This window comes from Pteropus alecto, unplaced genomic scaffold (assembly GCF_000325575.1).
Source record: "Pteropus alecto unplaced genomic scaffold, ASM32557v1 scaffold194, whole genome shotgun sequence".
Taxonomy (NCBI): Eukaryota; Metazoa; Chordata; class Mammalia; order Chiroptera; family Pteropodidae; genus Pteropus; species Pteropus alecto.
Genome location: NW_006436281.1, coordinates 518,104 through 531,099, shown reverse-complemented (window position 1 = coordinate 531,099; position 12,996 = coordinate 518,104). Strand labels below are relative to the sequence as shown.

General features: G+C 40.0%; 2 protein-coding genes across 14 annotated transcripts in view; both read right to left on the bottom strand.

The window, feature by feature from the left end:
* The window catches only part of ZNF233 (zinc finger protein 233), an 18,287-nt gene extending 11,846 nt beyond the window's left edge, over nucleotides 1-6,441 (bottom strand). Inside the window, exons 1-3 of one of the 11 annotated variants that reach the window (XM_025046768.1) lie at nucleotides 5,314-6,441; nucleotides 4,725-4,782; nucleotides 1,793-2,369 (exon numbers count right to left, since the gene is read on the bottom strand). In XM_025046768.1, the coding sequence (XP_024902536.1) occupies nucleotides 1,793-1,807 (15 nt within the window). In that variant the 5' untranslated portion in view covers nucleotides 1,808-2,369; nucleotides 4,725-4,782; nucleotides 5,314-6,441. Of the gene's footprint in view, nucleotides 1-1,792 lie in introns of all 11 variants that reach the window. The other 10 variants (XM_025046767.1, XM_025046765.1, XM_025046763.1 and 7 more) reach the window with 10 other exon arrangements.
* A 2,351-nt stretch (nucleotides 6,442-8,792) lies between these two features.
* ZNF227 (zinc finger protein 227) overlaps nucleotides 8,793-12,996 on the bottom strand; it is a 10,257-nt gene continuing 6,053 nt past the window's right edge. For all 3 annotated transcript variants that reach the window (XM_015589288.2, XM_025046743.1, XM_006911782.3), the window contains exon 5: nucleotides 8,793-11,350. In XM_015589288.2, the coding sequence (XP_015444774.1) occupies nucleotides 9,222-11,350 (2,129 nt within the window). In that variant the 3' untranslated portion in view covers nucleotides 8,793-9,221. The remainder of the gene's footprint in view (nucleotides 11,351-12,996) is intronic.

The window sequence follows — 12,996 nt, the reverse complement described above, 5'->3', positions numbered from 1 at the left end:
GACATACCACAACACTGCTGTCATTAGAAAGGCTAACATTTAAAAGATTGAAACTATCGAATGTTGGAAAGGCTCTGGAGCCATCTGGAACTCTAACGCATTGCTGGGAGGAATGTAAAATGTACAACCACAGTGGAAAATGATCTGGCAATTTCTGAAAAAGTTAATAAGCATATGACCCTGATTCCCCTAATTATTTATCCAAAAAATGAAAACCTGCATTCATCCAAAAATATAGTACACAAATGCTTAGTTTATTTACACTAGGCAAAAACTAAGAACCCAAATGCCTCAACTGGTGAATGGATAACCAAACTGTGGTATATGCAAACGATGAAATACTATGCAACAACAAAAAGGGACAAACTATTGATATGTGTTAAAAACCTCAATGATAGACAAATGAAGCCAGACACAAAAAGAATACATACTGTACAGTTCTGTTTATATGAAACTCAAGATTAATTTAATCTGTGGTGTCATAAAAGACATAAATTGTGAAAAGGCACAATGAAAAAATATTTAACGTCATTTCTCATGAGAGAAATACATTTTTCACGAGGGAAATACAAATTACAGTCGCAGTGAGATGTCATTTCATTAGAATGGCTATAATAATAAAGATCTATCACACCAAACAATGGCAAAGCTGTAGAGCAGCCGAAACTCTCAGACGCAGCTGTTGGGGCTGGATGATGGTACAACCCCTCTAGAAAAGTTTGCATCCATCTACCTTATAAATCCAGTTATCCCACTTCTAGATGTTTAACCAAGAAATAGGAAAACATATTGATATATATTCACAGGAGCTTTATGCATAACAATCAAAAGCTGTAAAGCCACCCAAACATCCTTCAAACGGAGAACTTTGTCTATCTTTCCAAAGGATAAACTGTGATATAATCAGAAAATGGAATATAGCTCAGCAATAAAAAGGCATGATGTATTGACACACACGACACAGATGAATCTCAAAAATATTATGCTGAGTGAAAGAAGCCAGACACAAGAATACAAATTGTGTGATTTTATTAAATATATTCAATTTGAAAACAAGTAAATCCAAATCGCATAACAGATCAGAACAGTAGATGGCTCCCAGGGATAGGAAGCTGACTTGAAGAACATGTGAGAACTTTTTGGGGTAATGTAAATGTTTTAGTTCTTGTTTTGGGTGGTGGGCTAAGGCAATTATTCAACTTTCAAAACGAGGTATACAACTGTCACTGACCTGACACTTAAGATCCGTGTAATTTTCTTAAGTAAATTTTATTCCTTTTTAAAAGCCCCGTGCAAAAGTGTTATGACTCAAAATAAAATGTATCCAGAGGAACAGCAGTGTGTATGCTTGTTTATAGCTTAAGTTTAGACAAAAAATTGAAACCCTTCTGAGGCAAGTACATAAAGAAATGCTGAATCACATAACACTAGTGATAACATTAAGTGAAAAAAAAGATTGAAAATTGTACATATACTGAGGTTGTAATTATATTAAATGCAGCATGGGGAAATACCTGATTTATCAGCACTGTGGTAACGAGGATTTAAATTTTTTTTGCTATCTCTGAGTTTTTGCACTATTATTTGTGAAATGAAGATGATGATAAAACCAAAAGAAAACTAAAGACAAAAAAAAAAAAAAACACGAAAAATTGAACCAGCAAAAAAAGCTAGTATTTGGCACATAATGAACACCTGTTTTCCTCTTTTATCCTTCCCACAGAAGAGAAAAAACTGTGCCTACTCTTTGAGATGTAATTTTAAGAGAAAAAAAATCAAACACTCAACTCACCTGAGACTCAGTCATTTTCTCGTGCTCCTTCTGGGTAAGGCAAGGGTCCTGGAAAGGCAGAACTTGCAAGAAAGAAAGAAGCCATGAGACACAGGCCCTAGCCCATAAGGCTGCTGTGTGTGAATTTTAAAGTGACCCCTCCTCTGGCCCATCTCTCTAGCCCCTCAGCTGGGGAACCTCGTGCAGTGAACAACCTGCCCAACTCTAAGCAGTGAGGCTAACACAATCCCTTGCAGCTCCCAGGGTTATCATTCCCATCCGGGTATTGTGGGAAATGAAAGGCAGCAGAATGTACTGGATATGACTATGAGAGTGAGCTCTGAGGCTGAAAGGTCTAGTGGGGGCACAGCATCAGGATTCCACAACTGACTCTTCTGACCGGCTAGCTCTTTGAGCCTATTTCCAAATCTGTAAAATGGGGATAATACCAACATCTAGCTCATAGCATTGTTAAGAGGTTTCAGTGACTATTCATATAAGTGTGCAGTACGTGACAGCTACTCATGTTTGCGGGTCCTCCTACCTCAGGCAGAAGTACTCCAGTAGGGATGAGAGCAAGGCATCCACTTCCCAAAGCCTGGAAGAAATATCAGTTCATAACGTCCATTTTCCTTGCTCTGGCCGTGTATTTGCTGCACTCTCCTGCTCTGCTCAGTATCAGGGTTTTTCAAGGACACCTGATATTTCACAGAATTTAGCAGTAAAAAGCAAGTGGGGTCTGGGATACCTGGCTCAGCTTGCTACCTGCTCGCTACTCACTTTGCAAGTCCCTCTGAGAAGCGTTCCATCACCTGGGGACAGCTGCGGGTTAACTAGTGGGTAAGCATCTGTTTTGCCCATGAGATGATTAACATGTTTTTTAATCCCCAGCACTCAGAACAGTGGACTCAAAACCCATGGGATCAAAGAATGACTGAAGACACACTTGATCGGGCACAGACTGGACTTGACTACTCCATCTCTGAGGTTCCTTTGAGCTTTACAATTGAGGCTGTTCCAGTTGGGAGAAGAGGATAAACTGTATCTTCCAATTTCTTCCTCTGGGTTTCTTATTTTGCAAGCAACGTCAAGGTCATCATAAAAGGGCATAAAAGGGTCCATCGTGGGCTCTGGATGAGGCAAATCCTATTTATTTATTTATTCATAAAAATGATTTATTTCTGTTTATTTCACACCATCAGGTATTCGCTCAAATGTCATTCTCCTCAGAGTTCTTCCATGGATATGCTTTATATAATTTAAATCCCCAAACCCGCCATTTCCTGTCTTCTCCCATCCGCTCCTCTTTTATATTTAGCATCAACACTAATGTGTGTTGTAGTTATTTATCTTGCTTATAACTATTTATTCTTTTTAGAATCTGAGCCACATTGTTTTGGTCACTACTCTTTCTCCAGTTCATGGCATGTAGCAGACACTCAAGACAGATTTGTTAAAAAATGATATGTGAGTGACTGAATAATTGACAAAGATATTATCTTGTGTTATATCAACTGAGAGACTCATTACTACTCACCGGGATCATTCACTCATTCATTCATCCATTCAAGAAATACTTCTTACTGAGCATCTAACACATGTCAGGCACAATTCTGTATAGTAAAGATACGGCAGTGAATAAAGTCCCTGCTCTCATGAACCTGATATTATAGTAGAAGAGACAGGTAATAAACCAATCAACAGATAAGTATATAATGTGTTAGCTAGTGATAGATACTGTTAAGAAAAATATGGAAGGATTGCAACAATCTGTAAGAACCATTCAAAATTCTCTTAAAAGAAGGCAGAAAAAAAAACACTATGGCAGGTAAAGCAAAGAGAGAAATGGAGAGGTGCTGTTTTAGAAAGGACTGTTTCACTTCCAGCAATATAATTACTGGCTGAGTGACCCTTGCAGGTCAGTATCCTCTCGTGCCGCATCTGTATGCTGTTCTGAGGAATAAATGAGTTAATACATGGAAAGCATTAGAAACTCTGCCACACCTATAAGGTCCCAATAAATGCTAATTGTTATAACCCTCATCATCATGCAATAAATAAATAAATACAGAAATGATGCATTAGTCCTGGTTTGTTCCTAAGTAAATTTGTTTTAGGACGTGAAAATATTACCAGCAACTGTACATCAACTATCAAACACTCTGAAAAAGCTTCTGTATACAGGCAAGAGTGAGTGAGATAAAGGACAGGAATTACCAAATGGACCCTTCTTATTGTTCTATCACCTAATCTGTTTTCAGGAATTCATTAAACAAGCTCTCAGGGCTTCAGGGCCTTGTATCCAGCTGCCGGTTGGCACCTGCACCAGTCACAAACAACTGAATAGCTTCTCTCTGCAAACCTTGTCACAGTGTTGGGCACACTGGGAAGAATGTGACACGATCCTCACAACACAGGAATCCACAGCACAGGAACCTACAATCTATAGAGAGACCAACTGAAGCAAATTCAATTCCAGATGAGCCAATAAAATTCATCTCCCTCATGTCTTTAACTACAACTCTTTCGGGGGACCCCCAGCTTTCTGACTAAGCACCATTCTCTTAGTTATCATGTAAAAACTCTCAAATTGTTGTTCATGTCCCCTCTCTCCTTTGACCTCCACATATTTATGATAATCTAGTATAAATTCTCTTGGCTCAATGTCTGGCTTTTGCATTAAAATACTAAAGCAAAAAATAAAGGTGGAGGAAGGAGGATTCTATAACAAGATTGACAGAAAGTTGATAACAGTTGAAGGCTGACAAGGATAAATGGCTACATGAGAATTCATTAGCATATTGTCTCTACATTTGTGTTCTGACATAGTTCATGATCACAAGATGCCAAATGAAAAAGTATGATAAATATGATACAATTTTTGAGAAGCACAGAAAAAATATACATACACAGAAACAACTAAAGAGAAATACACTGAAGTGTTTATAGTTACCTCTACATTCTGGAATTATGGATAATCTTTGGCTTTCTTCATCTATTTCTCAAATTCTCTATGATGAACACAAATTAATTCTATAATAAGAATATGAACATAATGTCATATAAAATAACAAGGAATTAATTAAATGAGCACAACCTTCAAGTCCTCTAAGGCCCTAAATGACCCAATGACCCTTCCTCCCTCAGCATAGGGATCGTCATTTCTTAGGGCTTAAGGAGAGTCAAGAACCCAGGCTGCCGGGGTTCAAATTCCAGTGCAGACATTTCTATTGTTTGACTTTGGGAAAACAACTTAAATTTTCCACCTATCAACATTCTCACCTGTAAAATACAGGTAACAGTATCTTTGTTATTAGAATTAAGCTAATTCATGCATATAGAGCCTACAGAAGACTGACACTCAACGTGTTAACAAATATTACTTATTTGTCAATGCATGTCTCATCCAACCTCTTTATTCTATAAACATCTGAACATTTGCCAAAAGAAAAAAATGTGCTAATGAATGAAGGAAGTCTGGTCCCCAACTGAGAGCAGAAATGACACAGAGCATGTTAAATTCTCCCACGTTGCAACGTTACCAGGAGCCAGGGGGTCACTTTCTCCTCCTCTCGGTACCCTCTTTGAGAATTCAGGGCTGAGAAAGGAAATGAGGCAGCAAGATATCACAATTGCGTTTCTGGCCCAGGATAAATCACAGTGGACACCCGCAGGCACCAGACAGGATGAAACCCACTCCTTTCTTTAAAAATAAGGGGGGTCTTCCTGCCTTCCTCCCCTCTCGTCGGTCCCCTCCCACGCACTGCAGAAAAAGGGGGGGGCTTCATTCCCTCTTCCTCCCCTCTCGCCAGTCCCCTCCCTCACGGCAAAAAAAGAGGGGCTTCCACCCCCCCTTGCCGGTCCACTTTTCCGCTGCAAAAAAGGGGGGGTCCCTCCCCCTTGCCAGTCCCCTCTCCCACGGCAAAAAAAAAAAGAGGGGAGTCAGGGGGAGTCATAAGGAATCCACGAACGGCCCGGCTTCCGGTAGGGATCAGAGAAGAGCTAGTGACGCCGCAGCTGGAGCTCAGACGCCACCGCAGGCTCAGCAGAGCAGCTTTCACTGAGAGCTCTCGGAAAGAACAGATTGGTAGCACCCTGTCATCTGGTAGCTTGGACCAGGATCGCCTCTAAGCACCTTTACATCTTTTTACTTCACCTAAATCTCACAACACAGGCTACAGAAGAGAAACGGAGAAATAACTACAAAGGCGGTATCACTACGAGGCGGCACTGCGAGCGGAAGGTGGAGAAGGCAAAGGAACCCGAGCGCCCGGGAGACCCTCAACCTAAAACCGCGACCGCAGCCCGACCCTCGGGACGCACGAACCGCCCCAAACGCCAAGGTGACGCAAACCGTGGTCCCTGCCGTCCGCCGCTTCTATCCCCCGAGGGCGAGAGCGGCACCAGCGGGTCCGAAGCCCAAGCAACCTCGGAAGAGACGCAGAGGCTCCGCAAACACGAACCTCCTGGCAAACACTGATGGCTCCCGTGCGTCACAGACTTGTAGCGGAAGTGCGGACTATCTCCGCGGCTCCTGAACTACACTTCCCAGAATCCCCGAGCGGAGTAAGGGCTACGGCGCCTTCGAGAGCGGAAGTGGCTCTGACGACCGGCGCTTTCGGACTACACTTCCCAGAATCCTCGGTAGGGTAGCGCTTACCTGAAGTTGCCACTTTAATATGTGATGGTTCAGTTCAGTCAGTTCTCAGGCGCTATTAACGCCTGCAGAAAAATTTTCCCTTTTCTTTCTTTCTTTCTTTAAAAAAAAAACAAAAAAAAACAAAAAACAAAAAACATCGTGCTAGTGTGACCGAAAAGGGAAGAGAGGATCTCAAGATTTGGGTTGATGCTATGGTTTTCCTTAGTCCACCTATGTCTGAATGCACTTAGACCTCTGAATGTTCACCTGAAATGAGCTAATCATTCCAAGATGCTAAACACAAGAGGGAAAATAACCTCTAATCCAGCCACGAGACAAGAGTTTCCCATTTTGGGTTTTAATTGCTCATTTAGAAGTGTGGGAGTTTCTGGCAAATGAAAGAAGATGCACTTGCAAGGAAGTGAAAGAAATACTGTGATTTGAAAAAGCTAGAATATATCTCGAAAATGGTTTTCTCTAGCTCACCTTCAAACATCTCATCTACATCCAGCGTGCTCTGGACATAGAATTTTTTCTACAAGGTGGTTACAATTAATGATTATGCAAAAAGTAGGTGTGGAAGTGGGGGATCCTGCTAACAAATTCAACTTTTTAACAGCATTATTGAGGTATAACTGACAAAATTGTGATGTATTTAAAGCATATGTGATAAACTGATATACATATGGTACACTGTGAAAGGATCTCTACAACTGAATTAACGCATCACCTCATATAGCTAACTTTTATTAAGGTGAGAACCATTAAGATGTACTATCTTAGCAAATTTCAATTCTACAATACAGCATTATCAACCATAGTCACCACACTATACATTAGATCCTCAGACCTTACTCATTTTATCACTGAGTTTGTATCCTTTAACCAACCTCTCCCCATTTCCGCCACCCCCAGCCAGGCAACCACCACCATTCCACTCTGTTTCTATGAATTTGGCTTTTTACTTTTTCCCTAGATTCCACATGTGACATCATGTAGTACCTTTCTCTGTCTGGCTTATTTCATTTAGCTTAATGCCCTCCAGTTTCATTGGCTTATTTCATTTAGCATAATGTCCTCCAGTTTCACTGATGTCGCAAATATTTCTCCATATTTTCTGTACACCAATGGTTAGAATTAGAAATTCAATTTTTTTTTTTTAAAGAAAGAATACTTTATGGGTGTTTCTGTTTGCATCTTATTGCCCTTAATAGAAGCTATTTAGAAAACCAGAAAATATTAAGAGAAAAATGGAACATTTACAATAGAAGAACCAAGCTCACACCTATCTTAAGTTAACCTCACCTATAATGAGACCAACATGTTTCCTTACATGATGCACAAAAGACACATCACTTAGGAATCCTTGTGCCAAAAAAAAAAAAAAGTCTAATTTGAATCCAATCATAAGGCAACATCAGAGAAATCCAAATTTGAGACACTCAAAACTATCACGATTATTAAAGAATGAGGTAATGCTCCAGCTGAAAGGAGTCTAAACAGCGTATAATCTAGCCCAGGGAAAACAATGTGATAAATGTATTATTGGGGCAATTGATAAAATTTCAATAAGGTCTGTAGGTTGGATAATGTTATGTATCAGTATAAATTTTCCTGAATGTTGTACTTGTATTGTAGCTAAATAAATATCCTTGTTCTTAGGACATGTACTTAAGTGTTTAGATGCAAGGGGTAAGATGTCTTTAACATAATCATGGTTAAAAAAAAGTATGTGTACACAAAGTACTTAAGTGTTTAGATGCAAGGGGTAAGATGTCTGTAACATATTCATGGTTAAAAAAAGTATGTATACACATAAGTATCAATATGTGTGTGTGTATGTGTGAATGAAAACATTGTGTGTGTGTGTGTGTGTGTGTGTGTGTGTGAATAAAAACATATGCTTACACAGAATAATGATTCAAACACATTAACAACTAGTGATTCTGGATAAAGGGTATGTGAGTGAGTTTTAAAATTTTTTCCAAACAAGAAATTTAAGGAAATGCGAAATCCCATCATTTAGAGATAACTATAAATAAATATCTACCTATTCATCTATACTTTTTCTTTTGATGAGATCACACAAAAATCCCATGCTTTGCGTTCTTCCACGTTAATATAGTCAGGACACCATCCGACAGCCGTAACTACAAGTTTATCTTCTCCTATTTGGTGTTCGCATAGTGTCTTATTGGATCAAAAAATTGTAAAATATTTTGGCAATACAATTATTTCTAGGTTTGCTATTATAAACGATGATACCATTATATACATTTGCAGTAGATACAAATTTACTTCTAAAGAGCAAAGATTCATCTCTGGGAAGGCTATTCCTGTTTTAATTCAACATACCATAGGAAATAAAGCAATCAGGAGTTCTTGGGTGCAGGAAACTTTGTTATTTTACTCATTTCATTTTTCATAGCTCTACAGCTTTAGCAAAAATAACAGTCACTAAAATACATATAAAATGGAAGTTGAAGGAAAAGTAATCCAAAACCTTCCCCGCCACTGAAAAACTAGCTAAGATATGGCAAATATCCTTTTCACAATTATCTTCAGGCATGTATTCACTTTGAAAGCTCATTTATATGAACTGGATTTTATCAAGAGGGTTACGACTTATTTCTCTCCTGAATACAAGTCCTGTTCCTGTTATTCTGGTTCTATTCATCATTTTAAAGGATTTGTTAGAAAGACTGCAACTGAAGAAATCCTTTCTACATAATAGCGTTTATCACCAGCGTGGATGCAACAAAACCTTGAAGATGTACATCCTGACTGAAGTCATGGACGTATCTGTCATTTTTAAAGATTCTTGCCAGTGTGGACTTTCTGATGGTACGTGAGACGTGAACGGTGACTGAAGTCCTTACCACATATATTACATTTGTACGGTTTTTCTCCAGTGTGGACCCTCTGATGGGCCTGAAGACGTGAACTCTGACTGAAGCCCTTACCGCACTCCTCACATTTAAATAATTTCTCCCTAGTGTGAACACTCAGATGGACTCTAAGATTTGAGGGGAGACTGAAGGCCTTCCCACACTCCTCACATTTATGGGGTTTCTCTCCTGTATGGACCCTCTGGTGATGGCGAAGGTTCAAGCTCCTCCCGAAGCCTTTCCCACACTCCTCGCATTTGTAAGGTTTTTCTCCAGTGTGTCCTCTCTGATGGTATATGAACTGTGAACTGTATCTAAAGCCCTTTCCACAGACATCACATTTGTATGGCTTTTCCCCCGTGTGGACCCTCTGATGGGACTGAAGACCAGAGGACTGGCTGAAGCCCTTACCGCACACACCACATCGATATGGTTTCTCTCCAGTGTGTACCCTCTGATGCACACGAAAGTCTATGGCCTGACTGAAACTCTTATCGCATGCTTCACATTTATAGGGTTTCTCTCCTGAGTGGATTCTCTGATGAGCGTGAAGATTTGATCTCCAACTGAAGCCCTTCCCACACTCCTCACATTTGTATGGTTTTTCTCCAGTGTGAATTACTTGGTGCAGTTTAAGGTTCGAACTGTAACTGAAGTCCTTACCACAAACGTCACATTTGTATGGTTTCTCTCCAGTATGGACTCTCTGATGGGTTTGAAGTTTTGATGACTGACTGAAGCCCTTCCCACACGTTTCACATTTGAATCGTTTCTCCCCAGTGTGGACATTCTGATGGACTTGAAGATTTGAAGCCTGACTGAAGCCTTTCCCACACTCCTTACACTTGTAGGGTTTCTCTCCTGTGTGAACTCGGAAATGGATGTGAAGATCTGTGTTACGAGTAAAGCCTTTCCCACATGCCTCACATTTGTACGGTTTCTCTCCAGTGTGAACTCGCCGATGGCATATTAATGGTGAATTGTGACTGAAGCCCTTACCACAGACATCACATTTGTAAGGTTTCTCCCCAGTGTGGACCCTCTGATGGATGTGATAATGAGCAGCCTGAGTGAAGCCCTTACCGCACTCTTCACATTTATAGGGTTTCTCGCCCCTGTGGACCCTCTGATGAACACGAAGATTAACACTCCAGCCGAAGCCCTTGCCACACTCCTCACATTTGTATGGTTTTTCTTCAGTGTGGACTCTCTGATGGCACTGAAAATTTGAACTCTGACTAAAGCATTTACCACATTCTTCACATTTATAAGGTTTCTCTCCAGTGTGAGTTCTGTAGTGAATGGTAAGACCTGTGCTGCTACTGAATCCCTTGCCACAACTGTCACATCTATAGGACTTCTCTCCTGCATGATGAGAATGATGAGAATGGAAGGAGCCCCTAATGAAGCACTCACCGGACTCGTGACATTTAGCGAGTTTCTCTCCTGGGTGAATCCTCTGATGAGTCTGCAGATGTGAGTTCTGACTGGAACATTTCTCTCCTGTGCAAACACTCCTATGACTTGAAAGCAACGAGCTATAAGTGAAGCCCTTTCCACACTCACTGCATGGACGGAGTTTCTCCCTGAAGGGTAAACACGGATTGAAGCCATCGCTCAAGCTTTTGCCACATTCACTAGATTTGTAGGGTTTCTGTTCTGTATCGGTTTTAATATCACTAAGCGGTGATTTCTTCATGAAGGTTTCACATACGACGTGTGGGTTATTTTTCACAAGAATTTGCTTACCTCTAATCTGATTCTGTGTCTTACTCAGATATATATTCCCACAAGAATCCTGGGTTCTCGAAACCGAAAACTCTTGATTTTCAACGAAACAGGAGCTATCTCCTTTGTGATTCACTAGATCATTTTCATTTTCAGAAAACCGCACATAATTGCCTGGTAGTGACTGAGAACTCTTCCTCTGAAGACACTGGGTTAAGTCACTTGCAATCTGTTTCCAGATTTGCCAGCAGGATAGCTCTTCATGGGACAGGCATTTTAATGCAACTTTTCGAAGAGTCTCCACCTCATTTTGATTCTTGCTGCCTGTAAGAAAAAGCGATATTCAGCGATGAGGACACATGAATGCTTTGTTCAGAAATATCAGGATTTCACACTTGCAAGTGTAGGCCAAGAATGGAGTCACCAGGCTCTTATCCTCCAAGTGTAAATGTGACCCGTTTAGAGCTTTAAGTCTCACATTTAACACAAGAGCTATAATCGGTTGGCTGCAGGGGAATGAAGACAAGCGCATTTCAACCTCCAGTGACATCTACTCACCTTGTCCTCAGTATTCTTATGACTAATGAGAGTCTACCCAATTAGGTTACAAAAGCTCAGACTGTAGGCATGAAATAATATTTTAGGTCCTGGTAGAAATTACCTTCCAAGAGTATAATTGGGAAACTGTTGGAATAATAACATTTATTGTTCTAAACCCGGAAGTAATTTAGGTCTCTGTAAAAAAAAAAAAAAAAAAAAAAATGGAAAAGGGAAAACTAATCTCACCCAACCGAGGAAGAGCCTGGGAGGAGGAGAGAAGGGCGTAACGCAGACTCTCTCGGCAACCCTGAAGAGGAAGCGGAGTGGTCTATTCAGCTTGAATTCTCTCATTCCCTCCGGGTGTCTGCTCAGATATCACTCAATTGGGTGAGGCCTTCCTTATCGCCCAATATAAAGTAATTCCTCCCATCCCCCCTACACCTTTGATTCTTCCCACTTGCCTTACCCTGCTTTATTTTTCCCCACAGCACTTATCATTTGACTCACTATATACTTCCTAATTTTGCCTTGTCTTTTTAGACCCATTAGAACGTAAGTTATGAGGAAAACATGCACTGTTTTCTTCACTGCCTTATCACCGCTGCTACGGAATGTTTCAAATTGTTGGGACGTATTAGTAAACTGTGAAACAAATTCCGTAATTGTGACAAATAGTAAAAAAAAAAATAGAATAAATACATGAGAGGTGTATTATAAGCAGCAAGGGTACCACTATATGAAATGCTTGTTTTAGGTATAAACATACATGTAAATAGTATATATAGTATATTTATGTGGGTTCAAGATGTAAAATATTTCTTATTGAGGGTCATGGTTGAAAATGCTTAAGAGGGTGGGGGAACCAAGTCCTTAACCCATATCCCGTTTAGAAAAAAAGGTGCAGCTTGCTGCCAGCATTAATTTAATTTTACATAAACATGCTCTTTGAGGCTGAAGTAAATCAGACTGGTTTTTGATGTGAAAATAAAATACAAAAACTATTCTTGGAATTATTTCTAAACAGAACTTGTCTCTAATCCTAATGCAATAGAAATGTATACATAAATCAGATTCATTAAATGAATCTTCGGCTAACAACTGTTCAAGAACAATGTTAACATCACACATAGGAATGCTACGTTTCTAGGATTGACATTTTCAGCGATTGAGAAGTACTATACTTTGTAAATGGGAATACTGCTACTAAAAACCGAATGCTATAAATGGAACGATGTCATTTGTTTCCAAAGATTATCAATATACTAGAGCGATGTGAAAATAATAAAAGTGAGATATTTTGTGGCAAACTTTGGGGGTAAGGTTAGGGCTGTAATCTGCAAGTTATCTTGGGTTAACGATGCAGCTGCAAGCACTGTGGGTGAGTATTCCTGGGGCAAATGGGAAATGGATTAAAAATTAATTTGCTTAAA